Source organism: Monodelphis domestica, chromosome 7 (genome assembly GCF_027887165.1).
Source record: "Monodelphis domestica isolate mMonDom1 chromosome 7, mMonDom1.pri, whole genome shotgun sequence".
Lineage (NCBI taxonomy): Eukaryota > Metazoa > Chordata > Mammalia > Didelphimorphia > Didelphidae > Monodelphis > Monodelphis domestica.
This window is the reverse complement of record NC_077233.1, coordinates 3,620,086-3,647,932: the sequence shown is the minus strand read 5'-3', so window position 1 is coordinate 3,647,932 and position 27,847 is coordinate 3,620,086. Positions and strand designations below refer to the sequence as shown.

The 27,847-nt window shown below is 48.1% G+C and overlaps 2 protein-coding genes across 2 annotated transcripts; both read right to left on the bottom strand.

Annotated features, from left to right (window-relative positions):
• Positions 1 to 3,498: 3,498 nt before the first annotated feature.
• On the bottom strand, positions 3,499 to 5,430 carry LOC100030820 (probable G-protein coupled receptor 141). Its single transcript, XM_001380197.3, has one exon. It carries the CDS (start codon positions 5,388 to 5,390, stop codon positions 4,518 to 4,520), a length of 873 nt encoding a protein of 290 aa, XP_001380234.2. The 5' UTR covers positions 5,391 to 5,430; the 3' UTR covers positions 3,499 to 4,517.
• An 18,070-nt stretch (positions 5,431 to 23,500) lies between these two features.
• LOC100030815 (probable G-protein coupled receptor 141) lies at positions 23,501 to 27,018 on the bottom strand. Its single transcript, XM_056804751.1, has one exon. It carries the CDS (start codon positions 27,016 to 27,018, stop codon positions 26,125 to 26,127), a length of 894 nt encoding a protein of 297 aa, XP_056660729.1. The 3' UTR covers positions 23,501 to 26,124.
• Between the last annotated feature and the right edge of the window lie 829 nt (positions 27,019 to 27,847).

Sequence of the window (27,847 nt, the reverse complement as noted above, 5' to 3'; positions counted from 1 at the left end):
TGTGGAGGATGACCGATCCCGGTTCCTCCCCCAGAAACCACAGCCAGGCTTCGTCCCTGGCTCCCACCTGCCCCCGCCCATTCTGGGAGTCAGGCCCGCCATTGGGGACGCAGGGGGAATGCTGGGTCCCGGGGATGGGGGTGCTCCATGGCTAATGACCTCATCCTATGATTTCCCCTCGAAGGAACCATGTCTGGGCGGGCTCTTCCCGCAGAGTGGCCAGGCAGAAGGGACATCTTTGCTCTGTAATGCAGAGGCTTGTTGAAACGGGAATGGCAAGCGGTCAGACTGTCAGTCAATAAACATCTGCGGGATACAGAGCTGAAAGGCGGGCTGTCCTCAAGGCTGCCACCGAAGCCTGGAGAGCAGCTTCCTGGGCCTTACTCAGCCCCCTGGGGACGGGCATGGCTAGGAGCCCCCCCACCCCACCCCACCCCCAGCAGCCTGCGTGAGGCGGCTCTCAACAAGCCTGGGACACCCCGAGGGAACCCGACCCTTGCATGCAGCCAACAGCTTCATGGGGCTGGCAGCAGGGTTTGGGCTGTAGCCGCTGGGAGGGGGGGGGGGGGCGGGGCGCCTCCTGAAAAGCTCTCACAAACAGGAAAGGTGAAGGACGGGCAAGGCGGCGGGCTGAGCCCGTGGGTACCCTGGAGGATCGCCCGCGTGGGCCCAGGATTGCCTCGAACCCAGAAGAGCTCTTCCTGGCGGTGGACTCTTCCACTGGTCGCCTGGCCACACGCTCCGCAGTCCTGCAGTGGCCCCTCCGCCTTTGCTCCCTGGGTCTCAGGGAGATTCTTGAGGAGCCCACGAGGGTCCAGAGTGGGGAGAGGTGTCAGGCTCTTCTGGTCCCGAACTCCTTTTTAACCCCTCACCTTCCGTCTTAGGATCGACACCATGTATTGGCTCCAAGGCAGAAGAGGGGAAGGGCCAGGCAATGGGGTGAAGGGCCGTGCCCAGGGTCACATGGCTGGGAGGTGTCTGATTGGAACTCGGGACCTCCCGTCTGCAGGCCGGGCGCTCCATCCCCTGCCCCACCCCCGAACTCTTCCACTCCTCCCGTCACTCTTGTGGAAGGCCTCCAAGAGGCCACAGGACGTCTGACTCTAGGAATCCCTGCGCCAAGGGAGAGGGAGGACAAGCACCATTTCTGAGCACTTGAGGATGGGCAAAGGCAAAGGGGGGCTGCTGGCTGCCTCCTCCGGCTGCCTCTAAGCCTGGAGACAAGAGGCGGCAGCAGACAAGGGCTGCAGAGAGAGCGGCTTCCCGCCACGCTGGATCCCTCCAGTCCAGGCATTCTGGGAGGTCCCGAGGGCAGCAGTGGCCTCTGGGGCACAGCCGGGCGCTCGTGTACTGGCTTCAGTCTGTGCTTCTCCTGCAGACAGGAAATCTGCGCGGGGCTTCCTCTGATGGGCAGAAGCTTCTCGTACACACGACCTGTGGCTCGGGTGACCTAGAAGTTAGACACTCCTGTGCCTGCCCCAGAGCAGCGGGGCTCCGGCAGAGCCCCAGAAGGGGGAGAGGGCTGCGAAGGCCCCCCCCCCCCCCCCAGTGCGAGGCCACCTCGTGCCCAGGAAGCAGAGGAGCCGCCAGTCAGAGACCCCTGACTGGAAGGGCGGAGTCTACTGACTCCAGGGCGGGAAGTTGGGTCCCGCTAATGGCATTCCCGTTAAACGTGGCTGATCCACTTGAGTCCAACAGGAAACGAGGCAGTGGCTGGATTCACGTGATTTCGCTCTGGAGATGTACAACATGGCTGTTGCACGTCAGCCATGTCGGACTCTGTGTGACCCCATTTGGGGTTTTTGTGGCAAGATGCTAGAGGTCCGCCATTTCCTTCTCCTGTGCGCTGGGCAGACGAAGGCGCTGAAGCAAACAGGGTTAGACACTTGCCCAGGTCCCCAGCTAGAAGAGGCTGGACGGGAGTCTCCCGATTCCACGCCCAGCCCTCCATGCAGCGCCCCAGAGCTGCCCGGGTGCTGCCGGGAGTCTTTTCCTGGCTTCCGGTGGGGCTCCTGTATTAGGGCAGAAATACTGGTTTCTCCTGTCCTTCATGATGGAGCAGGCTCGGGAAGGGAGGCATCCTTGGCTCTTCCGTGCCTTGGGGAAGCGACACGAGGGCAGACTAAATGACGGCTGGGGACAGACGAGGAAAGGAGAACTGGGGGAAGAGAGAGCCCCACCACACCGCCCGCCCCCTCCAAGGGATAGGGAGGTCATGGGGCAGGCGCAATGGGCAAACCTTGACAAGTCCTCCCGGCAAAGCTTTGTGCTGGGGATACACAGAAGGTAATCCCTGCCCTCCGGGGACGGATGTTCTAGGAGACACCCGACAAGCGAACAGCTAGACTTAAACAACGGAGCAACAGACCCAGGGGAGAGAATGCCTGTGGTAAGGCTGGAAGGGCAAAAAGAAGGCTTGGAAAGGCCTCTTCCCACAGAGGAGTTTTAGCTGAAGTTCTCAGGAGGCCAAGAAATGGTGACAAGAAGGGAGCGAATTCTGGGATGGAGCGAGCCAGGCGCAGCTGTGTGCGGAACAGCCAGGAGGGCAGCAACACCGAGTCACTGAGGAGGTCCAAGGCCAGGGATGAGGAGAAAACTGGAAGGAGGGGGAGGGCGGCTGAAGGGCCTTAAAAGTCAGTGGGAAGGTTTCACTTTTGAACCTGGAGGCAAGAGGGAGTCAGTTTACTGAACAGAGATGAGGGGGGAAGACCTGGCCGGACCTGGCCTTTGGGAAGATCAGTTCAACAGATGGATTGGAGAGGGGAGAAACGGGTGACCAGCAGACTCAGCCGGGACTATTACGATGGTCCCAGAACGAGCTGGTGACCCAGGGTGGTGACCGTGTCTGTCTGTAACATATTGCCAACGGTAGGGAGGGCAGGACTCGGCAATGACTGACTAGAAAGCGAGTGAGGAGTGGTGAATGGCTCTCCAGGCTGGGAGCCCCAGAGACTGGGAGGAAGGTGGTGCCCTGGATGGAGGGCTTTGAGCACATTGAATGTAGATGCTCATGGGACACCCGGGATGAGATGTCCAATAGGCAGCCGAATGGAGGCGAGAGGAGAGGTTAGGCCTGGATGAGATCCGAGGACCCTTCACAGAGACGGTGACCAAGTCCATTGGAGCTGACAAGACCAACAGCTGGGGCATGAGAGAGGCCCCAGGAGACACCTATGGTTAAGGCATGATCTGGAGGAGGAGGCAGCAAAGGAGACAGAGGACGGGAGGTCTGTCATATGGGAAGGAGGGCCAAGAGAGACAGATGTCCCGAAAGCCTGGGGAGAAGAGACCTAAACAGGAGGAGAGGCTAAGGGGCCATGCCAGAGGCTGCAGAGGATTGAGAAAAGGTCTCCCAAAGTCCATCACTGAGCACTTTTCTCCTGTAAGTTCCCCAGCGATGGGAAGGATGACAGGTCCAAGTACTCCATTCTACTCTCTCTGTAATGTCACGAGAAAGTGAGGAAGGCTTCCTCCACCCTGGAGGGACCTGGTGGGATGAACTTTGGGGATGACCTCAATGAAAATGACACAGAACAGGCTGTGATCTGCATTGCTGGGGAGAACGTCCAAATCTAGGATATCACAGATCCACCTGAGCATTTGAAATGAAATAAAGCCAACGCTTAGTAGGATGCAACTGCCTTGATGAGCCCACCTTGGATAAATGCTGGGTCTCTCTCTTTTGTCCTTCACAGTGGCTGAGATGACCTTCCCTCTCTGCCGCCCATTCTCTAAATCTTGTCATTCTTGAGCCACTTGTATGCTGCTTCCTTTCTTGGCCTTGAGCGTGGGCACTGGTTTTGCCCTTTTGGGGCCCCGGTGTTCGGTCCCTGGCCTATGACCCATGGTGCTTACTAAGCCTTTGTTGACTGATCTCTGAAGAGGAGAGGAAGGATAGAAAGGGGGTTTGGGTCATTATGCATTGAGATAACTCAAATATTTTTACACCCTCGGGTCAGCAGGGCCTTCAGATCGCCTGGGAGCAATTTGGCGACTCCTGACCATTTGTCTGGTTTATTTGCAACTTTGCTCCTTGGCATCCCACCAATGGTATTATGAGTACAAAAGGCAATAAAGCACTTTGCAAATCTTAGAGTATTGTATAAATGCCGCCTACTATTGGGAAAGCGTTGGACGATAGTTGCCTAACCATTGAAATCTCCATTCCCGAATTGTCATTGATCTCCTCCATCTCCCAATGCTCAAGGGACGTCCTTTCCCCGAGTCAGCACACCTCTGTAGCATTTCGGGGAAAAACGTTCGCTCTCACCCTTTCTTCTTCGGCTTGTCTGCCTTCCATCATGCTTCAAGGCAGCTGGGCAAGGTTAGGGAAGCCACTTGGAGCTGCTTCCTGAAGATGGAAGGGGGCAGAGAAGCCCAGTGGCTGCTGCTAATTTCCTTACAGAAGAGGAGGGGTGAAGGTTCATGCTGGCGGCACCTTCCTAAAGCTGGAACGTCTCTCAAAATCAAAACTCTTAAGAAGAAAAGTTCCGTTGCTCGGAGCTCAGAATCGGCACTCAGTGGACGACTCCACCTATGAAGCACAACATGTCCAGGCAGCAGACAGTGGTCAGAGCTTTGCAAATTTCTCCATAGAGAATCAACTCGGGTTTCTCACTCTGGAAATAGTTTTGGATGAAGTACACCCGAAAGGCATGATGGGGCAGGAAGCAAACGACGATCACCACCAGGAAAAAGAAGCTGTTGATCTGAGCTCGGAACTCTTGGTGGCTCAGCAGGCCAGGCCAGAGCGTTTTGGCGAGGCGGGTGATGACGACCAACTGGACCAGGGAGAGGCCCAAGACTGTGGCCATGATGAGGCCGATCATGCAGTAGTTCACGATGACCATCGACGTGTGGCCGAGCTCTTTGTAGAACTGAAAACAGTGATGCTGAGAGGACTCCATATGGGTGCCGTACTGGAACAGGAAAATCAGGGAAAAAATGAGCATTCCCAACAGCCAGATGGTAACACTCAAGGCAACAGCGTGGCACATCTTCAATTCCTGCAACTGGAGCTTTTTAAAATAAATGAGGAGGCGTATAACAACAATGGCCACGTAGAAAAGGAAGGTGAAGTACATGTGGAAATGCACCATGCTGCTGACGATCCGGCACGTGAACCAGCCAAACTTCCACTCTGCTAGGAAGTAATAACTGAGGCGGAATGGAAGACTGACCAGGAGGATGGAATGTAGCACAATGATGTTGGCAATGATGACAGTAATGATGGACTGGGACTTCCTCTGGAACAAGACAAGGGACATCATGACGGTGCCAGCTGTACCTCCCAGCAGGACCAGGCTGTAGAGAGGGACCAGAATCTTCCTCGAACAGTCAGCATTCTCCATGGTTCCATTGGACTGGATGGTCATATTGCACACCTCCATATTTTCTCCTAAAGAAACAACAAAAACATATTTCAGAATACTAAATGTCACATTTTGGGAGAAAAGTATAAAATTGTAAGGTTGGTGCTCTTAGGACAAATCGAATTTCAGTTGATTCCATTTTCTGGTATATCTGAAGGGACCAAAAGCCTGGATCCTCAAGGAAGAAGCTTAGTTGTGGGTGTGAACACAGACATGTCTATGCGGAAAGACAGCAGAATGGATGTCTCTGACTTTCTAAGTCAACCCACCCCGTCTCCTAATTTTATTTTTGTCCCGGCACCTTTTCTGATCACCCTCACTGTATAAAGAAGACGCTTAAGTCACACATACTTGTTTCTCGAATTTTTTTTTCCAACCCAAAGTGGGATTCCATCACTATAAGGAAATTCCGATCTGCAAATTCCTGTATTTGATCCTGGTCTCCTGATTGAGAGCCAGTCCTCGCTTCCTACCACATGACCTCTTTTTCCATGCAACTGCCATAGAAATGATATCATGCATCAAATAATGTATCGCAGAAAAAGACCAGTTTAGACTGAGAAGCAATTCTGTGGCCTAGTTCCATGGCCTAGTTATCTGAGATAACCGAGGGAACAGAGGTCTGAGCTTCTGAGCATATCATGTTATTAAGCAATGCATGCCAAGGGCATAACAAATCAGGACCAGACCTCTTCAACTTGAAAACGGACCCCAAATATAAGGGAAAACAGACTTTTAAGCACTAAAGGCAAATAATTAACAGACTATAAAATAGGATCTGATATTAGATCATCTGATATCTAATTAGAGAAAAGGTTAGGGGCTTTCTGAGGTATGAGAGAGAAAGCAAGCAGGTACAAGTCCCTGGAATCAGAAGAAGAGACTGTGTCCCCCAGTATATGTATTCAGTCAAAGGAACATGGAAACAAGTTGGTACGGGACCAGTTTTCACATAAGACATATGTGTTCCTTGAGATGTAGAATTGTTTCTTTACATCATTTGGAAAATTTTATTTAATTAATTAATTTAGAATATTTTTCCATTGTTACAAGATTCATGTTCTTTCCCTGCCCTCCCCCCACCCCCTCCTGTAGCCAGTGCTCAATTCCACTGGGCTTTACATGTGTCATTGATCAAGACCTATTTCCATATTATTGATAATTGTACCAGGGTGATCGCTTAGAGTCTACATCCCCAATCATATCCCCTCGACCCATGTGACCAAGCAGTTGTTTTTTTTCTGTTTCTATCCCCACAGTTTTTCCTCTGAATGTGGATAGTGGTTTTTCTCACAGATCCCTTCGGGTTGTTCAGGATCACTGCATTGCCACTAATGGAGAAGTCCATTACATTCAATTGTGCTACAATGTATCCATCTCTGTACAGTCTTCTCCTGGTTCTGCTCCTCTCACTCTGCATCACTTCCTGGAGGTCGTCCCAGTTCACATGGAGTCCCTCCAGTTCATCATTCCTTTGAGCACAATAGTATTCCATCACCAACATATACCACAATTTGTTCAGCCATTCCCCAGTTGAAGGGCAGCCCCTCATTTTCCAATTTTTGGCCACCACAAAGAGCGCAGCTATGAATATTCTTGTACAAGTCTTTCCCCCTATTATTGAGATGTGTAATTGTGAGAAAACTTGCATTAATCTTTGTTTTGGACTGGGTTACTGGTCAGTATAATGTAAGTTCATAGTTAAGGGTTTCTAAACAGCAGGCCCAGATGGTCCAGCTGCCCAGCCATGCCCAGATAGGTTCAAACAATTCAACAGAATCCTCTCATAATTAAATAAAGTTTTCTCATGAGCAAAAATGGTCTAGACCCTTTGAATAGAAAGGGAACTGAGCTAGATCCAGAATTGAGTCCCAACAAGATGGAGTCAGTGTGGTTCCCTCAATTCCCAACTTTGACTCATAGGGGGTGCCACCTTGGATCAACTGTTAGCCAAATCTGTAAGGTTATTTTTGAGCTCATGCTTAACATCAACATTTTGTATCCAAAAACAAAACAAAACAAAACAAAAACAAAACCAACAAAAAAATGACCACTGAGAAGCATCCTCTCACAGAGCTTTGCTCAACAGCTAATAAAAATCCCAAGAATAAGAATGATGATATATAAACCTTGTTAAATAAATGTATTGGTAAACTGAGTCAGGCTATAGCTCAATCAATTTAGAGGGCTCATAAGGGGCTAATTTGGAGAAGGAAGATTAACATGTCACCAAGCTAACCAAGAAAACGTCAAGATAACCACTGTGAAACAGAAGGCCAAATCAGTGCATTAATGATCAATATTAACATCAAGTCTCCTTCTATCTCAGTAAGCTATTTCCAGTATCCATTTAATCATCACATTTTGTCTTGAGTTCCAGATGTCTCATGTGGTCATCTGGTTCCTGGAAGCATCTTCTCTTGGACATTCTGGAATAGGTCTCCTCCTCAGGGCAACTCTCAAGGGGGTTCCTCTTCTTGGGTTCAGTCAGTTGTAGATTCCCTAAATAATGCTGCTAAAATTTGCCAGCAACAAGTCTTAACACAATTGATTAGAACCCCTGAAATTTGGTTTTCCAAACCTGAAACATCAGAGAATTTTTATATACCCCTTTTAGTTTTTGTCTTGACCTGCCAGGAGTTTAATTTATAAAATGAATCCTCCTCTCTTTAAAAATTATCAGATACTTTAAAATAAGAAAATAATTTCAATTTTCAATTATTGATGCAATTTAATATGTGAAATCCTTAATCCAATCTTGAGAACGTTGGATACATTTGGAAGTTAATAATGTGCAGAATTCTTAATGAAAAGTCTAATTAATGGTGCTTTCTCAAAATTTTACTATTCTATTTAGTTAGAAAACTTTTCCATTGCATCTTTGTCTTATTATTGTCTAATTCTCCCTGTCGGGAAGATACCATCCTGTACTGGAATTTGGCCATAGATAGAGTATAATTGTAAGATTTTTCATACTTGTATCCTATTATAACCATTCAGTATTAATCTATTAATTAATAGATTTACTACTGTATTTACAAAACTTCTACTACTCATCTACCCTGATCATAGAAATTTATTGTGAAAAGAAAAAGGAGGAACCTAGTTATAACTAGGTCAAGCCTCGTCTCCTTGAGGGCATAGACTGACCTGACATTTCATAAGAGGGGCTGTTAGCTCCCTTAGTTCTATATGATTCCCGGCTCAAATCACATCTGATAGCATGTCATGTAATAAAGCTCCACAGTCCTGGGGCATCAAGAGCCAGGCTTAGGATTAACCAAGTGGGAAAATTCCCTGTTTAGAAAGCAAACAGTGCAAAAAGGGAAACTGGGTTAAGAGCATCCTGTCTTAGGCTGCACCAAAGTCTTCTCCTTGACTGTTCCTAGGGATGTAGCAGTTCTCAGACTGCAGCACAAGCCTTTTTCTATGATTAGCTTCATGACAAATCGAACATCCCTGTTATCGAAACCCAAAGCAGTATACATTTATAGTCTAAGACTTTTTAACCCCAAATAGCCAAACTTATTAACCACAACTTAGGGTTTGAATATTGTTTTCTTCTCGCATTTCCCTAACAGTTTCAGGTGTCATTTATCCTTTACGTGTAAATTAAATCTCACCACATTCTGGGGTTTCAGGCACACAGAGAATACCTGAGAGTTTGCTCATATTAATATATTGAAGTTGTGTCTTTACACCGCTTGATGCATTTTCATCATTTTTATCAGTGACTTGCCAAAAATCTGCAAGTGAGAACTCAGTTTTGATGACTTTGCATGTATAGATTTCCTCCCCTTGGACAAGGAGTGGGTGAAGGGATTCCATGTTCTCAGTTCTTGGCTCTCAAATGCCAGTGTTTTAGATTTGACCACCTGAGGTCAGTGGGACTGAGATTTTCTGACCTTGACTGAATACACAGTCTCAAGAAACCTCACAGACAAAGATATCTTAAAGGGTCTGTGCAACTTTTCCCCTAAACAGCAACTTAGAGTAAGTATTATTATTTGTTGTAAAACTGTGGTGCTTCAGGTATGAATGAATCGTGAAGATATTAAAGATGTATTCAAAAGCTGACTCTTAGGAGCAAAGTGTTCACGGACCAGATTAGGGATAGATTTCTAATATTTCACATGATTGATTTCTGAATCATTAAATTAGATGGGGCTCAAATCCTGTGGAGCTCAAACCTCTATTATCCAGTCTGGAAGGCTGGCAAGCAATTTCCATAGCTTCTTTGTAATGTCAAAGACATACACTCACCATCTGAATGAGATGGTGCCAGTGTTTGGGAGGAAGAAGGACATTCAAATGAGCTTCTTTTCTGGCCATTGGCTACACCATTGTCTTGGGATCTATTTCTTTATCTTCTCATTGATTGCCAATATTATGTGGATATTTCCATCTAGCCACCTGTTTGATGAACATCTCACAACCCTCATTCCTCCTAGCCTCAATAAAAATCAGTTCAACCCACTGACTCTGTCTGACCATCTGAGGAGAAGCTGACAGGCTGACCTGAAGACACCACGCTAATGCCTTGTCTCTGTTTCTTGTTTCTCCCATCCTTCTAGATCTCATCTCATTCTCTCTAGCCTCTAGTTCTAACCCATTGCTTTCCAGCTTCCAATCTCCCTCCACAGGTGATTCAAACCCACAGGAGAACTATATGTATGAGCTGGTTCTCTACAAAAACAAAATATGCTTTATTAATCATTTAAGTTTTCAAATATCTATTTTTATCATGTTCTTGTAACAGTTCATTTCATAATCTAACAGCATCCAGATTAAAAGGGAAGTTATTTTTCCTACAGCATTTTTATTTACTTATTCATTTCTTTCTATTTTTAAATTTTATTTAATTAAGAATATTTTTCCATGGTTACATGATTCATGTTCTCCCCCCCTCCCTTTATCCAACACACAATTCCACTGGGTTTTACATATATCATTGATCAAGACCTATTTCCATATTATTGATAATTGCACTGGGGTGGTCATTTAGAGCCTACATCTCCAATCATATCCCCATCAACCCATGTGATCAATCCTATGTTTTTATTCTGTTTCCGCTCCCACAGTTCTTTCTCGGAATATGGATACATTCTTTCTCCTAAATCCCTCAGAATTGTCCTGGATCACTGCATTGCTGCTAGTAGAGAAGTCAGTTATATTCTCTAACAGCATTTTTTTAAACCCTCACCTTCTGTCTTGGAATCAATACTGTGTATTAGTTCCAAGGCAGAAGAGTGATAAGGGCTAGGCAGTGGGGGTCAGTCAAGGGACTTGCCCAGGGTCACACAGCTTCTAACAGCATTTTTTAAAATGGTGCTTAGAGTATTTAACAATATAAGGAAAAAAAATAGAAACACAACAATTATCTACAACACACCATCTATTTATAACACGAAATAAAACTTATTACCAGTCGGATGGTGTCAATTCAGCAGAATACATTTCCAAATGATCCTACATTCAAAAAACTATCCCTTCCCCCCCCCCACTTTTAGCATTTTATACCCATCACATCTAAAACCTGCTGTAGAGTTTATCAGGGAGGGAACAATTAATTCTGAAACATCAGAATCTTGCTAGATAAAAATCTTTTATATCCTCTTTCTATGACACTTTTTGGGAGTAAAATGCAAACCTTTTTCAGCATCAGAAAGTGTATACTGAGAAACTGCATGTAGTGTAATGGCACGTGGTTTAATTGGGCTGTGTGACTGTTGCTGAATATATTTCTAGTAAACAAGACGTCTTCTTTCATTCTGTAACTCATAGTCAAAGAACAGAAGCAGTTTTCAGAGGGCTGTTTCGTTTTCCTTCTGTCCCGCATTCCTCATTTCCTATGGGCTGGCTGGTCGTCTTTATCTTGCTGTCTTTCACATTTCCATCTCGGTAGTGATTTCCAGTTTGAATGGCATTTTCTCCAAATTGGAAGTTCTGTGTGATGACAGGTCCTGATTTGTAGAATAATCACGGTCTGAAAACTAGACATTTCTGTTGATGTAGCTCAGGGGATTGGAAAATCGGACGCAGGCCATTTCTTTTTCTCAAGTCTACATTCTATATTTAGGAAATAGAATCTCACCTTGTTTTCAGAAGAGAGCACGGGTGATGCGTTAAAGTAATGAGGACCAAAGGCACTGTTGCTATTGGGCTTACCGTGTGCCCAGTCACGATACCATTTGGCTCACACGAGAACCAGGGAGACGGGGATTCGTATTCTTTTCCTCTTTACAAATCGGGAAACTGAGGGAAACCGAGCTGAGATGACGTGCTTCAGATCACCCTGTCCGAGCCCGGGGTGTAACTCAGTTTTCCTCCATTCGTGGCTTGTCTTTGCATTTGATGCCACAATTAAGAGGAGAATGCATTGCAGTACATCCTAATTTAGCTACAGGACAATGTCCACCAAATGCAGTATGAAACGTGGATCGACAACCACAAAACCAGTTTCCATTTCTCAAGGACATCCATCTTAAAGGCTAGAGTCCAGAGCGAACAAGTAGCTCGCGTTCCTTTGATTTCTTTGCTTTCAAGCAACACCCAAGGAGCAAGCCAAAGGAATTGTGTGCTCACAGCCGAGCCCCATCCTTTCCCCCCGGATTTTCAGTTTCTAAATGGGGGGTGGGAGAGAGCTAGAGCCTCCCGGGCAGCCTCCATCATTCCTAACCCTTTGCTTTGGAATTCACAAAGGTCTTCCAGGGGCCAAGGACGGTGTTTCCTAATCCTGTCCCGAAGTGCCTACAAAACTGCTTCTCCTTTGTCATTTAGCAGAAAATTTGCTGCAAGCCCGAATGATTGCAATCCGGCCACCTTCGGAGGTTAGAATTTAGGGCTTCCGAATGGTTTCTGTCTCATTTCCTTCGGTGACTTGCTTCGAATTTCCTTCCATAATTAATTGTGCTCTAAAGCTCTGAAGCTTCTACTCAGGCCTTCCCCAGAGACACTGGCAGTTCCCCGGCACTTCCTCCTTTCCCTTCCGTAATTAAAGTTCACTCATTTATCCGTTGCTCCCTCATTGAAACAAGCTTTGCTCCTTTCACAGTCAAGGAAAGGTTCCGAGGAAGCCAAGAGGAAGCCAAGAGCCGTTCATCCCGGAAACCTTTACAGACTTTAATCCTTAGTTTACCTTAAAACAAAGGGTCCCCCCAACTCTCTAATATACATGAAGCAATTCTGTCGATGCTCAGGAAAATATCGGCCCCTCCAGCCCCAGGACAGCCATGTCCTCCTTGTGGTCCTTGGACGAGTCTCTTGACCTCTCCAGGCCCTCACCAAGTTCCCTCATCTATAAAACGTGGAGGTTGAACCCAGTGATTTCCCGGGTCTCTTCCGCCTCCACAGGGCTACAACTTGTGCAAGGAAGAGAAAACGCCAGCCAGCAGAATGTCATTGGCATAAAGTCTCCAACACAGCCCAACTGTCCGATGGAAATTCAACGTGGAGGAAAGGAGTCTCTATTTTCCATGATGCCCTGGGCCCTCGGGGCAGAGGGCCAAACAGAGCTGAGGCAGGCCTCTCAGGAAGTAGAGGGTGCCTCATCTTCTCCCTTTCTCCAGTACTCCCTTTGACCATGTCACCCCCTTATTCACCAAACTCCAGCGACTCCCCATGGCCTCTTGGAGCAAATGTAAAATTCTTGGTTTGGCCTTCCAAGTCCTCCATAGCCTCCCCTCTACCCATCCCAGCCTTCTTATCCTGACACGTAGCCCTCCTTCGGGTGCCATTGGCCTCCTGGATATTCCCCAAACAAGAGCCTCCATCGCTCTGCTCTGAGCCCTTTTTCTGGCTGTCCCCCCCACCCGCTCCCCTCCACCTCTGCCTCCTGACCTCCCTGGCCTCGCTCCTTTCAGATCCAGATAGTCCCTCTTTCTAAGGGAAGCCCTCCCTGCCCCTCTTGATTCTCGAATCCTTCCCTCTCTTGGGTTGGGTTTCCCATTTGTCTTGGAGAGCCTGCATTCTTGGTCCTGCTGTGGCTGCTGGTCTCCCTGCTGGATGCGAGCTCCATGAGGGCAGGGACTCTGCTGGCCTTTTTCTTCCTCCAGTGCTTATTCCAGAGCCCACCGCAGGGGCCTAATCAAACAGTATTTACTGCCCACCCAGACCCTGTCCAGAGTGTTTCGCTCCACACGCACAGACACCCTTCTCCCTCGTGATTTACTTACAGCAAGAGATTTGGGTCCTCTCCATTCGGAAGGCCCCAAGGGGACCAGGGCAGGGGCTTCTGCGGGTCAGCAGCCACCAAGCATCCCCTCTGTGGGCAAGCGGGCACTGCCCTGCTGGGCTCCAAGGAGGCTGGCGCTGAACGACAGTTACCAAATGGGGGAAACCTGGCTTTGAAAACTTCAATAAAAACCATCCAGACAGAAGAAACAAACTCAGCAGATGCTGGGGCAGATATGCAAGCAGGTGAGCAACACTTGGGTTTGGTTTGTGGGCTGGGATTTCTGCAGAAATCTACCCAGAGCCGTCACAAAGACAGGAAGAAAGAGCCTCAACGCATCCATGAGCCTTTGCTCTTCAGTCAAGCCAACAAGCATTTCATGTTCTTGTCTTCTTTGGAATTTTATTATTCTGAGTCAACAAACAACAAAAAAAGAAGATATTTCCTTATATTAGGGAGGGAGGGAGGGAAGGAAGGAAGGAGGAAGGGAGGGAGGAAGGAAGGAAGAAAGGAAGGAAGGGAAAGAGGGAGGGAGGGAGGAGGGAAAGGAGGGAGGGAGGGAGGGAGAGAGGGAGGGAGGAAATAAGGGATGAAGGAAGGAAAGAAAGGAGGGAGGAAGGGGGGGAGGAAGGAAGGAAGGAAGGAAGAAGGGAAGGGAGGGAAGGAAGGAAGGAAGGAAGGAAGGAAGGAAGGAAGGAAGGAAGGAAGGAAGGAAGGAAGGAAGGAAGGAAGAAGGGAAGGGAGGAAGGGAGGAAGGAAGGAAGGAAGGAAGGAAGGGAGGGAGAGAGGGAGGGAGGAAAGAAGGGATGAAGGAAGGAAAGAAAGGAGGGAGGAAGGGGGAGGAAGGAAGGAAGGAAGGAAGAAGGGAAGGGAGGGAAGGAAGGAAGGAAGGAAGGAAGGAAGGAAGGAAGGAAGGAAGGAAGAAGGGAAGGGAGGAAGGGAGGAAGGAAGGAAGGAAGGAAGGAAGGAAGGAAGGAAGGGAGGGAGAGAGGGAGGGAGGAAAGAAGGGATGAAGGAAGGAAAGAAAGGAGGGAGGAAGGGGGGAGGAAGGAAGGAAGGAAGGAAGAAGGGAAGGGAGGGAAGGAAGGAAAGAAGGAAGGAAGGAAGGAAGAAGGGAAGGGAGGAAGGGAGGAAGGAAGGAAGGAAGGAAGGAAGGAAGGAAGGAAGGAAGGAAGGAAGGAAGGAAGGAAGGAAGGAAGGAAGGAAGGAAGGAAGGAAGGAAGGAAGGAAGGAAGGAAGGAAGGAAGGAAGGAGGGAAGGGAGGAAGGAAGGAAGTTAAATGATTTGTCCAAGATCCTATCCAGCTTCAGTGAGCATTTATTAAGTTCTACAACTCTCTCTGTTCCAGGTGATTTCTCTGGCTATCCATCCTCTCTGCCCAGGATGTGCCCAATCCTCACCTCCACCTCCTGGCTTCCCTCAAGTCTCTGCTAAAATGTCACCTCCTACACGAAGTCTTTGCCGGTCCCTCTAAATTGTAGCATCTTCCCCTATTCCTAGTTACCTCGTGTGCAGCTTGCCTGTACTGAATTGTTTGCGTGTTGGCTCCCCCATTAGTTGGGGAGCTTTTCAGAGGCAGGGGCTAGCCTGGTCTTTCTTTGATCCTCCATGCTTCACCAAAGATCCTGACACATGGCAGGAACTTAATACATGAATACTGATCGATGACTACGTACCAGGCACTGGGGACACTCTGAAAAGAAGAAGAGAAAGCCCAGGGTCTTGGTGGCCAGGGAGGCCACCTTCTAGTATAGGGGAGGCCATATATAAACATGAGGTTTCTATGGGGTAGAGAGTAGAGAAAAGAGAGGAGGGGAGGGGAGGGGAGGTCTCAGCAGCATGAGGGCCCCCTAATGGTTCTTCTCCATTCACCACAGGGAAGATGGCGTGGCGCTTTCTTTTCAGCTCCTGGATCGGTCCAGATGTCTGGCTTCCAGTTTCCCTCCCTCCCCAAGTCGGCCAAAGCCAGGGTTCTCCAGGAGGCTTTAGACTTTCCCCCAGGATCCCTCTGGACACGGGACCAAGCTCCCACGTCATTGTCCTTCCCTAAGGGAGTCCCTTCTTTTCTAACTCTCCACTCTCTCGTGGCTTAGACTCCTGGCTAGACTTCCTGAGAGCAGCTCTTCTCTGAGTGGAGCAGAGGGGCTCCGATTCTTCCTGGGTGTCCTCTAAGGTGTTGGCAGCACTGTGGAAGAGCCGCTCCCCAGAGTGGGCATTCGCAGCATGGGCCATCAGGAAGGCTCTAGGCTTGACTTGAGCTGGTGAGCCGAGCAGTCGCTGAGCTCCTGGTGGATCACTCATCCCGGCTCTGTGAGGAGCCCCCAGTCACAGGCTTCCTGTCTATTGGAAATGGGAACCTGCTGGAGGGCTCTCACAGGCTACCAGTCCTCTGCTCTTGCTAAAGTTGGAGAACTGAGACCAGGAAGGCCGACTGCAGAAGGTGGGCCCCAGCTGCCCACGAGCCTCTCCGAAGACGTCTCCTCCACCCAGCGAGGGCTTTTCACAGCTGGGCTGGGGACTGTTAGGACTGGAAAGCTGGGGCCATTGGAAGAGGAAGAACTCAAGGTTGGGTCATCCACCTAATTCAAAGCACTACAACAAAGAACTATAAAGCACCGACTGGGAATGCAGAGAAAAAGCAGCATGTCCCTTGGCCTGTTGGCCTTTGTGGGCTTGCTGGGAAGTCTGATAACCAGAGCAGACATTCTGACTTACGCCTCCAAAAATCCAAATGGTTTGCAGATGTCGTCCGCAGCACCCCCACCCACGGTGCAGATGCAGCCCGTCCTGTCTGTCTCTTCCATGTCCTTCTCATTAGTTCACCTCTGGACGTTCACTCCAAACCCTTTGGGCCCACTCATATTCCCTCGGTATGGCCAGGATACTAACGGAGCTCAGACTGTTGACCGATTCCTTCTCCTCCTTCTGGCCCACAGTGGCCCCTCAGACATTGGATGACGTCCTTTCCAAGGTTTCTTCCCATCATTCCTCATCGATCACATGTTACAAATGCTCACCCCCCCCCCACACTCCCTCATGGCCCTTCTGGTGACCAACGCCAGGCCTTCTGACCCTGTGATGATCCACGAGTTACAATTACGCAATAAGAGAAGGAGAACGTTCGGGACTGAAAAAAGGACATGGGGAGGGCTTGGCAATCGCTCAAGAGCAGTCCAGCCTGCCACCCCTCCTGTCCAGTTCTGCTCCCCAAGAGAGGTCGCATGCCATGATGGGCCATGAGCAGTCATGCTGCAGGAAGGGAAGCTTAGTGTTCATGACATTCTCACTCTACAGGAGGCCAGAAGAAAGCTGAGACACCCTCTGGACTGCAGGTTCTCCTGAAAAAGAAAACTTCAGAGCTCGGTGAAGTGGGTTTTATCTCACACCCAAAGGTGAGCGCAGCATCCATTCATGGCAATTGCAAACTGGCCCCACTGGCGACCACAGAAATGGGCCTCCTCCCCTGTCGTAGTGGCAAAGAACCGCATTCATTCGTGTAGCAAATGTTTGCTGAGCATCTACAGGACAATAATGCCATCAACAATGCCCTGTACCAGCTTTTCTGAGGTGTCCTTAATGGTCACTGAGACAAAAGATCTGTCCTCAGCAAGCTTACTGATGTAGGCAGGCCCCTAGGACAACAGCTAAAGGGCCTTCTGCCTTGAACCCAGGGTCTCGGACTCCAAATCAAGCGCCCAATTCAGATGGTCCAGAAGTTAACTCAGAGTCAAAAACAGGAAGAAGTTTCATGTAGTCGAGTCCCACTTCAATGACCTCCCCTCAGGGAGGCCAGGCCCAAGCCCCACACGGTTCCTTCACCTTCTCCAAATCCCACTTCAGAGGCCATCGGAACCTTCCGACGTTCCAGCAGATTGTTAGTCAAGTCCCAAGATTCAGAGAATTTCAGAGCTGGAGGTCAGCTATGACCTCTTCTGTAGCAGCTCAAACTGGGCAAGACTCCCCGTCCCTCTCCCCTTCCCAACCAGGGGTGCTGCAGTCCTGGCTGGAATCGTGACGGTGACCTCATTCCATCTGGATGCAGCCCTCCTAGTTAGGAAACGTTTCTGAACCTCAGAATAATAAGCTTGTCTTTCCACCACTCTGCACTGTGGCTCCTAGCTTTCAGTCAGTCAATAAACACTGATTAAGTACCTCCTGGGTGCCCAGCACCGTGCCAAAGAGAGGCCTTGCCCTCAAGGAGCTTCTAGCTGTGGAGATCAGAAGCAAACAAGCTGGATCCATTGGAAGGGAAGAAGAGAGGGAAGGCTCTTTGGGGCCAGGCAGGACAAGGCTTGTCCCTCCGCTTCGGCCCAAGTGCTTGGAGACATGGAATAGGGTGGCCGGCGCATCTTCGGCTTCCTGGACGCAGCACAGCCAGCTCCTTTACAGACGCTCCACAAAGCCTGAGGGTCTTCAGGACCCTGCGCCATTCTTCTGCCTACTTCCTGCCAGACCACATCACCCAGGACTGGTCACTGTACCAGCTGCGCTCCCGCCGTGGCCAAGTGCCGGGGAATGGCCATCTGCCCGCTCTGCCCCTCTCTGGAGGCAGCCCAGGAGTGAGTCACCTTTATGGGTCTCAGATGGTGCCATTTCCCCAGAACAGGCCCCGGAGTCTTCTGGATCTGCCAGAGCCTACTTAGGTTCAACTCTGTTATTCAGCCGCATCTCCCTCACCTTGTGCTTTGGAGGTTGCCTTTTGGGATCCAAATGCCGGACTTTACATTGAACCCATTAAGTGTATCTTATTGGTTACAGAGCGGCATTCCAACCTGTTTGTGTGCTCTGGGATCTTGGCTCTTTCGCCAAAGATGGCGGCCCTCCCTCCCAGCGCTGGGCTGCTTTCAAGTTTAAAAGTTGGACACTGATGCGTCATCCAGCCGAGTGATCAATAAAGTTAGGCAGAACAGGGTCAGCCGGATTCACTTCCCCACGCTAGAGGGAGCCATTCCAAACCCATCCAGCCCGGCCATGCTCCAGCCCCATCTCGCCATTTTGCTCCCCAGAATCACACGAGAGCCTTGATCAAACGTTCTGCCCAAGCCCAAGCGTAATGATGCCCACCGGAGCCTCCACTATGCCAGGCTCTGTACCTCCCGCAACGAGGGCACAAGACCAGTCTGAGACCCGGGAGTCGCCGTCCTCACTCTTCTCTCCAGCCAGCCCTCTAACGGCACCTTTTGTACTTCTGCAAGTAACCGTCTCCCAAGTCTTCAGTTGGAAGATTCTATTGCCTTTCCTTTGGTCATTCACACTGGCCTCGAGTGATTCTTAAATATAATGCACAAAAGCCAGCACTTCACTTTTATTAATGCCCCCAAGAAATCAGGGAGAGGCATAAGCAGAGTGAAAGATCTGGGTTCGGGTCTAACCTTTGACACTTGCCGAACGAATCACTTCTTCTCTAAGTGCCCCAGATTCAAGGGCTTTCTACCTCCCCCCTCCCCACCCTTTCTCTCTCTCTTCCTCTTTTTCCCTCTGTCTTTCTCTCCCTCCCTCACTCCCTCTCTCTCCCTCCCTCTCTCTCTGTCTCTCCCTCCTTCTCCCTCCCTCCCTCTCCTGCCCTCTCCCTCCCTCCCTCTCTCTCTTCCTCTTTTCCCTCCCTGTCTTCCTCTTTTTTCCTCTCTCTCTCTCTCCCTCCCTCTCTCTCCCTTCCTCTCTCCCTCTCTCTCTCTATCTCCCTCTCTCTCTTTCCCTCTCTCTCCTTCTTTTTCCCTCCCTCCCTCTCTCCTTCTCTCTCTCTCTGTCTCTGTCTCTCTCCCTCCCTCTCTCTCTGTCTCTCTCTCTCTGAGCAATTACTAACCCGCGTTGATAGAGGAAGCTCCTAGGGAGGTTTCCTCTAGGCAGATGAAAGGACAGGCCAAAAGTACATTGGGTAGCCTGAAATCTACACCCTGGTGAAAGGCATAGCAGTCGACAACGATTCAAACCAGGACTCCTGAGCCCCCATCACTATTCTCATTTGCTAGACCAAACCAGAACCAGCATGGAGTGGCCCACAGAGCACTGGACTTTGAGGTGTGATTTGAACTCATGTCTTTCCAATGTCAACTCTTACTTGGTGTCAAGCTACTTCCCCTCTGTGGCTCCTCACCTGTAAAATGAAGGGGTCGGGCTCAGAGACCTGTATGGTCCCTTCCAAGTCAAAATCAAGGATCCCAAGTCTACACTTCCCCATTTGGACCCCAAGGGGGCGGAGTACGATGACCACTGAGATCCCTGAGGACTTCAGTTCTTTCTCAGGAGAAGGTGCCCCATTCCATTATGTCATAAGGAGGATAAAAAGGAATTCCCCAGGGGTTTGCTTCACACCCTGGCTCAGAGGTGGGAGAAGGAATGCCTGTAGGGAATGTGAGGCCATATGGAGTGAGTCAGAGGGTCTAGGTGGAACCCCACTTGGCTCTTCGGACTGCTATTTACTGGGTCCTCACAGAGCTCACTTCCTGGTCTCCTTCTACAAAGCCAGGACTTGTCTTCTCTACTGGGCTACAAAGGGTTAATGTCCCTGAGCTACTTCTCTAATTGAAATGCCTCTCCATTCTCTGCTGAGCGGCTGCCATCTTGCGGTCTCTTGCTGAACTGCAGCTGTTACATGGTCCTTTCCCCACAGGAGCATCTCTATCCATAGGCTCAGAATTGTTCCAATTCTTTTTCTTTCAAACCCTTTCCTTCCGTCTTAGAGTCAATACTGTGTATTGGTTCCAAGACAGAAGAGCCGGAAGACCAGGCAATGGAGGATAAGTGACTCACTCAGGGTCACACGACTATCCAAATTTGAACCCAGGACCTTCCATCCCCAGGCCGGGCTCTCTGTCCCCTAAAACACCAAGCTGCCCTGTTTCAATACTTCTTATAGCCACAGCTAGCCAGCCAGCCAAAGTCAAAGTCTTTTGTTCGACTGCCATGGTTCCTCCCTGTGATAGCTCCTTCAGGTCAGCCTGTGCTCACTTCCCTTCCCTTCCTCCCACCCTGGCCATCACATTGGCTCAGTGTGAGTTTGGCGAGACAGGAGGGCTGAGACGGAGCCTTCCTGCCAGCACCAGAATCGTCGCTTCCCCTGTGCATGGCTCGTTTGTTCAGTGATATCTGCTATGTAGCTTTCACTTGGACCAAAAGCCAGCACTGGTCCATTTGCCATCACACAATTGCGAGCGGACCTCCAAGCCAGCAATATCATCGCTGTAGCAGAGACCGAAGAAAGGAGCCACCTGGCCCAAGCCAGGACACACTCACCTTCGGCTGAAGACTCCTCAGAGGCAGAGCCCAGCCTCTCTTGTCCTGCCAAGGCACGGGGAGGGAACCTTCCCAGGCTGGGCTCACCGTGAGGACAGTTTGATGTCACTGTGAAGACAGGTTGTAATGACAGAAGCCCCGGAGTGCAGTCCTCGGGTCCTAGGCTGGGCCATCCCTGGGCCCTAGGCTGGGCCATCCTTGGGACCTAGGCTGGGTCATCCTGGGGTCTAGGATAGCAGAGCCTCAAAGGACAACTTGTCCGTTTCTACCGATGACCCTGTGTCAGGAAGACAAGGCTGAGGCATTCAGATCAGATAAAATCTCAACTGGACATGAGGGCCTTGAGTCATTTCCTTCCTCTTTAGATGGTTTACATCAGATTGCGGTCCTGGTAAACTGCCCCTGCTTGAGCTTCACCTGAGCCTGGCATCGCTCAAGGCCCCTGAGCACTTGAGGAACACCCCCTCCTCTGCCTGGCATCTTTTCTAACCAAGCCCCTTCTCAGGGTATATAATGAGGCCACTTGGATCCCAGCGTTGAGCGGGTCTCCTCCCCGGCCCATCTTCATTCCCCCTCATGATGGATGAGTTTCTTCTATCTCTGAGAATTGGCAGCTTAGATTGCCGTGTGCTATAATGGTGTGTGTGTCTGTGCTGGCTGTGCCATGTAACGAGGAAGCATCTTCCAAAGTGCCAATTCTCTAGAAAGTCCTGAACCCAAGTATTCCCTTAGGTGCATCTGTGAGGAGAAACAGAGCAGAAGAGTTTTAGGATGGCTCTAGGAGCTGTAGAATTGAAAATCTGTTACCCTAAGAAAGAACTACATTTCCCAGGAGCCCACTGACTTCCTGTCCTTACATACTTCCTATAGACTGGGGATATCAGGCAGGCACATGGAGGGTCCCACTTTCTTTTTGGCCCTGTCAGTGAGCATGGTGGTGGTGAGTGGGGATTTTGAAATGGCTAATCAGTCATGGGCACGTGGTCTTTATTTTGTATCCTCTTTATTCCTTGATTTCTAATGATCATTAATAAATCCCTTAAAATATAACATTTTTATTATTGAGATTTAATTTTAATTTTACATAGCCTTCAGTTGAGCTGGGTTTCTGAACAAAGCCGAAGAGTGAGAGGGACAAAGACAAGGCTCTTCTAGCTCAAAGATATTCCCAAGCCCAGTCTTGAGATCAAGGAATGGAAAAGAGTCACAGAACCTAAGAATCTCAGAGTTGAAATGACCCTCACAGGTCAGATAACCCCCTGCATACCCAGGCAAGAATTCCCCTGATAGCATGGAAATGTCAGTTCCTGGTTAGCAGAGCCTGGTTTACTTCTTGGCCTTGTATCCCCAAAACCAACCTAGCCCCTGGGGTGTGGACTGTAGGATCTTCCCCAGGCTGGATGCCCTGCTCATCATTCTTTCTCAAAGATTGGTCCAAACCCCAACTACTCCTCTATATCCTCTTCTCTCCCTCACCCCCTTCACTTGTCCCAGGCATCATTCATTCATTCATTCATTCATTCATTCATTCATTCATTCTACAAGCATGGATGAAGTGCTTGATACAGTACCATTAGTACCTTAGCCTGAGAAGGGAACCACTATTGATAGCATTGGGTAGTTGATGGCACAGTGGATAGAGGAACAAAGACAGGGTCAGAAAGACTCCTCTTTCTGAGTTCATAGCAGATTGACCAAGTCACTTCCTCCTGTTTGCCTCAGTTTCATCGTCTGTCAAATGAGCTGGAGAAGAAAATGGCAAACCACTCCAGGATCTTTGCCAAGAAAACCCCAAATTGGATCATGAAATGTCGGACATGACTAAAAAGGACTGAACAACAACAAAACTGATAATGTTGCTGCTTTGGGAGACTGCCTACTAAATGTCAAACAATCACCGTATAAATTAATTTTTGCAATACATAATTTAGAGCTGTGATTAGACTGGACAATGGAAACATACATGGTGGGTGGAAGCAGATTGCAGGAAATCCAGTATGATGTCTTTGTGAGCAAGACTGGGCCCAAAACATGTCAGTCTGAACATATGGAAATGAAAAAATTGAACCACAGGGGTGGAGGTCAAAAGGACCTTCAATATCCAAAACAGATAATAAACACATACATGAAATAAATGTGTGTGTATGTGCATATGACTAGCAGCCATTTCCCAATAGATAAAGGGTCAAAGCATATGACCAAACACTTCTTAAATGAGAATCACATGAAAGAAATGAGTCAAATCACTAATTAGAGAAATGCACATCAAAATGACACTTCCACCTCTGCAAAATGGCAAATTGACCAAAAATGTCAACAGTCTTTGTTGGAGGATTGGCACACTGGTGCATTGTTGGTGAAGTTGTGAACAGATGCAACCATTCTAGAATTGTAATTCTACAAATAAAGTGACTAAAATGTCCTCACCCTTTGAAGCAGAGACTCCATACTAGGCTTGGGACCCCAGTATGCCACTCATAAAAGTACTTTTGAGCTGATGCAGAATGAAGTGAGTAGAGCCAAGAATACATTAGAGAGAGTGACTACGATAATGGAAGAGGAAAGATAACCAGGCAACCCAAAATTCCAAAGTAAATGTAATAAAATTATCAAGATCACCCAGGGAGAACTTGAATGAAGAGGTAGGAGGAGCCATCCCCAACTACTCCTTCGTGGAGGAGGAAGGGCCACAGGGTTTACACATTACACAGCTTTGGGAGCATTTTCAGTGTAATACTTTATTTTCTGACTTCTTTTTTCCTTTCCAAAAAGATCCCATTTGTTACATTTAATGGCTCTCTGGGAGAAGGAAGCCTCTTTAATGACATTTCCGCTAATAAAACCTTGTGAGTTCCTGATGGCCAATGAACCAGGCCTGAGACTCTAGTGACCAGGGCTTCCTTTTCCTGGTCTTCAGTGGCTGTGGCTGCATGTCTCCATGGGCAGCTTCCTGGAAGGATGGGGGAGGGCATTGGGCTGGGAGCCTGACCCTTCTGGAGGCTCGGGGTCTGGGGCTATATCCCTCAGGACCTGAAGGGAGCTAGGGATCCAGGGATGCTGATGCTATGACTTGTTCTTGGGCTGCTCCATTGCTTCAGCTAGATTGACCTGCCCAGTGAGTAGCAGTTGGTGGAATGTTTGGCTTCTCTATGGGAACACCCTCTCCAGATGATGGCTGTGAGAGCTAGAAGAAAGATGGCAGTTGAGGGCAGGATGAGCTCATTCTGGATCAGACAAGAACAAAAAGAATCAGAATATTGTTTCTAAGTGGGCTTTGGAATTGAGGTATGGTTTGAGTCTGCTTTTGCTGTACCGGGAGAGACCATCAGTCTACTGGAGAGACAGAAAAACAGAATGGTTTTTGGTGACTTTGGATTGCAGAGAGCTCAGATACCCCCCTCCCCCCACTTGACCATGCCAAAGCTCTCCTTCCTTTCACAGCCACTCTCTCAGAAAAAGCAGTCGACATTCACTGCCTTCACTTCCTGACCCTCCCTTGTGATCTAACATTTTCCAGCCTCATGATTCAGCTGAGCTGGTTTCCAGAGTAACTAGTGATCTTGTAATTGCAGAATCTGGTCAGTGCCTATTCTCAGACCTCATTCTTATTTCTTTTTTTAAAATTATGTTTATTATTTAATTAACTAATTTAGAATATTATTCCTTGGCTACATGATTCATGTTCTTTCTCTCCCCTTCCCCCACCCTCTCCTATAGCCGATGAGTAATTCCACTGGGTTTTACATGATTACATATGTAATCAAGACCGACTTCCATATTATTAATATTTGCACTAGGGTGATCGTTTAGAGTCTACACCCCCAATCATATCCCCATTAACCCATGTGATCAAGCAGTTGTTTTTCTTTTGTGTTTCTGCTCCCACAGTTCTTTCTCAGGATGTGGAGAGCTTCTTTCTCATGAGTCTCTCAGAATTGTTCTGGGTCATTACATTGCTGCTAGTATCAAAGTCAGTTACATTCAATCGTGCTACAATGTATCAGTCTCTGTGTACATTGCTCTCCTGGTTCTGCTCCTTTTGCTTTGCATCAGTTCATTGAGGTCTTTCCAGTTCACATGGAATTCCTCCAGTTCATCATTTCTTTCAACACAATAGTATTCCATCACCAACAGATATCACAATTGGTTCAGTCATTCCCCAATCAAAGGGCATCCCCTAATTTTCCATTTTTTTTGCCACTACAAAGAACACAGCTATAAATATTTTTGTACAAGTCTTTTTTCTTATTATCTCTTTGGGGTACAAACCCAGCTGGATCAAAAGACAGAGAGGCAGACCTCATTCTTCTTGACCTCTTTGGAGCACTGGGTCACTGCTGACCACCCCTTTCCTCCAGCTACTCTCTCCTTTCTGAATTTTTGTAACACTGCCCTGCCTTTGATTAAATAAATAATCAAAGCTTTTATTAGGTCCCTACCACAATCCAAGCAGATAGCTGGGCACCAGCAATTTAAATCATCATCATTACCCAAAATATAATAATAAAAACTCACCCTCAAAAGGTATACATTCTATAGGGTGAAGTTCTATGTAACTGTGTAAAATTTTTATTACTTTATAACATGTCTTTTTCTGCAGAATAAATGATAAGAAAATAGATACAAAATAGGTATCAGGTAATCTGAGGGGAAGATATGAGGAGCCAGGGGAAAAGGGGGTGGAGGAGGAGTGATATCATATAGAGCTTGTCCTGGAGCTGAACAGGTCTAGAGGCAAAATGGAGGCATGCTTTTTGTGTTTTGGTTTGTGAAATGGAATCATATGTAATCAGGAAGGAAAGCAGGTTTGGAACAAAGTGCTGAAGAACTCTGAATATAAACAGGTATTTGTATTTGGTCCTTTGGGTTAACAGGGAGTCCTTAGTAAGGATTTAGGGCAATTCAATGGAACTGTGGATAAAGTGCCTTGTCAAGAAAACTGAGTTCAAATCTGGCCTCAGACATTTATCATCTGTGTGACTGTGGACAAGTCACTTAACCCTGTTGGCCTTAGTTACCTCATCTGTAAAATAAGTTGGGCAATGAAATGGCAAACCATTCTCGTGTCTTTGCCAAGAAAACCCCAAAAAGGGACAGGTAGAGTGTTAGGTGACTGAACAACAACAAATAGGGATTTAAGGGGGTAACATTCACTTTTCATTTGCCTTTCTGCCTCCCACCTCCTTTGGAGAAAATTGGGCCAGGTTACAATGGAAATGGCCTTTGGTTACTCTGAGGACAGAGCTAATAGGGTCAGTCCTACTATTCCACTTTGAAATCTGCACACCAAACAAAGTGGATGCCTTTGGACAAAACTACAAAATGGCAGCAGCCCCAACGATGAACTCAGTGGACCACTCCTCTTATGAAACACAACATGTCCAGGCAGCAGAGGGTCGTTACAGCCACACAGATTTCATTGTAGAGAATTAACTGAGATGTTTCATTCTGGGAATAGTTTTGGATGAAGTACACCCGAAAGGCATGATGGGGCAGGAAGCAAACGATGATCACCACCAGGAAAAAGAAGCTGTTGATCTGAGCTCGGAACTCTTGGTGGCTCAGCAGGCCAGGCCAGAGCGTTTTGGCGAGGCGGGTGATGACGACCAACTGGACCAGGGAGAGGCCCAAGACTGTGGCCATGATGAGGCCGATCATGCAGTAGTTCACGATGACCACCGACGTGTGGCTGAGCTCTTTGTAGAACTGAAAACAGTGATGCTGAGAGGACTCCATATGGGTGCCGTACTGGAACAGGAAAATCAGGGAAAAAATGAGCATTCCCAACAGCCAGATGGTAACACTCAAGGCAACAGCGTGGCACATCTTCAATTCCTGCAACCGAAGCTTTTTAAAATAAATGAGGAGGCGTATAACAACAATGGCCACGTAGAAAAAGAAGGTGAAGTACATGTGGGCATACACCATGCTGCTGATGATCCGGCACGTGAACCAGCCAAACTTCCACTCTGCTAGGAAGTAATAACTGAGGCGGAACAGAAGACTGACCAGGAGGATGGAATGTAGCACAATGATGTTGGCAATGATGACAGTAATGACGGACTGGGACTTCCTCTGGAACAAGACAAGGGACATCATGACGGTGCCAGCTGTACCTCCCAGCAGGACCAGGCTGTAGAGGGTGACCAGAATCTTCTCACAGAGGTCATCGCAATGGGCTGGGCTTCCCGTGGTTTTATTGGACCCATTGAGATGGATGTTTATATTGGCCACCTCCATGTTTTATCCTGAAGAAATGATCAAGTAAAAAATATATAGTTACAAGTTGGAAAATATATAGTTATGTGTAGATATATGGCCATCTTTTGCCTTAAAGTTCCACCTTATGGACCACATGGACCTTCTCATCTATCCTCTTGCTCTACCCTCCACCCTAAGCACTGCCATCTGCCCTGCCACCCACTTCCACCCTCAGGTCTCTTGGACCTTGCAAGCCCTTTGGCCTCACTTCCCTCTTCGTATGTGTTCTAACTTCCTGGCATACAGTAAGTACATAACCAATGGGTTTTTTCCTTTATTTCTCCATACAAAGGTAGTCTTGAATTCCGTTATCACATACAGTGGTAGCCAGCCCTCAATTGATCACGTTGGCACAGGGGAACAGAGGTGGGGCTCACTCAATGACAGATGTTCCAGAAGATGACTTGTGGGTAAACCAAATATGAGTTTTATTTCACTGAGATTGTCACTGTTTGGTACTAATTAAGTGCTGTTAAAATGAATATCTTTTAAAATCTCAATTCCAATTTTCAGCTCAAACAGAAGTGAGCCCCAGCTCTTAGGGCCAGACTAACCACTGAACAGAAATGCTTCAAATCCACTAGGGGAAGGGTGTAACCGCCATGCCCATGCAGGAGCCAAGGAATCTTCCTGGAGGCCTTTCTCTGCTCTTGGACAATGGAAGACCCATTCTTGGAAATAGAAATAAAAGGTCCTTCCCTCCAAGAGCTCACAATCAGTTGGAGGAGCTAGAATCCACCCCTCACTAATATTGACTACAATTAGGTGCTCCTAGTTAAGCCCAAATTTTGTATCCTGGACCTGTTAA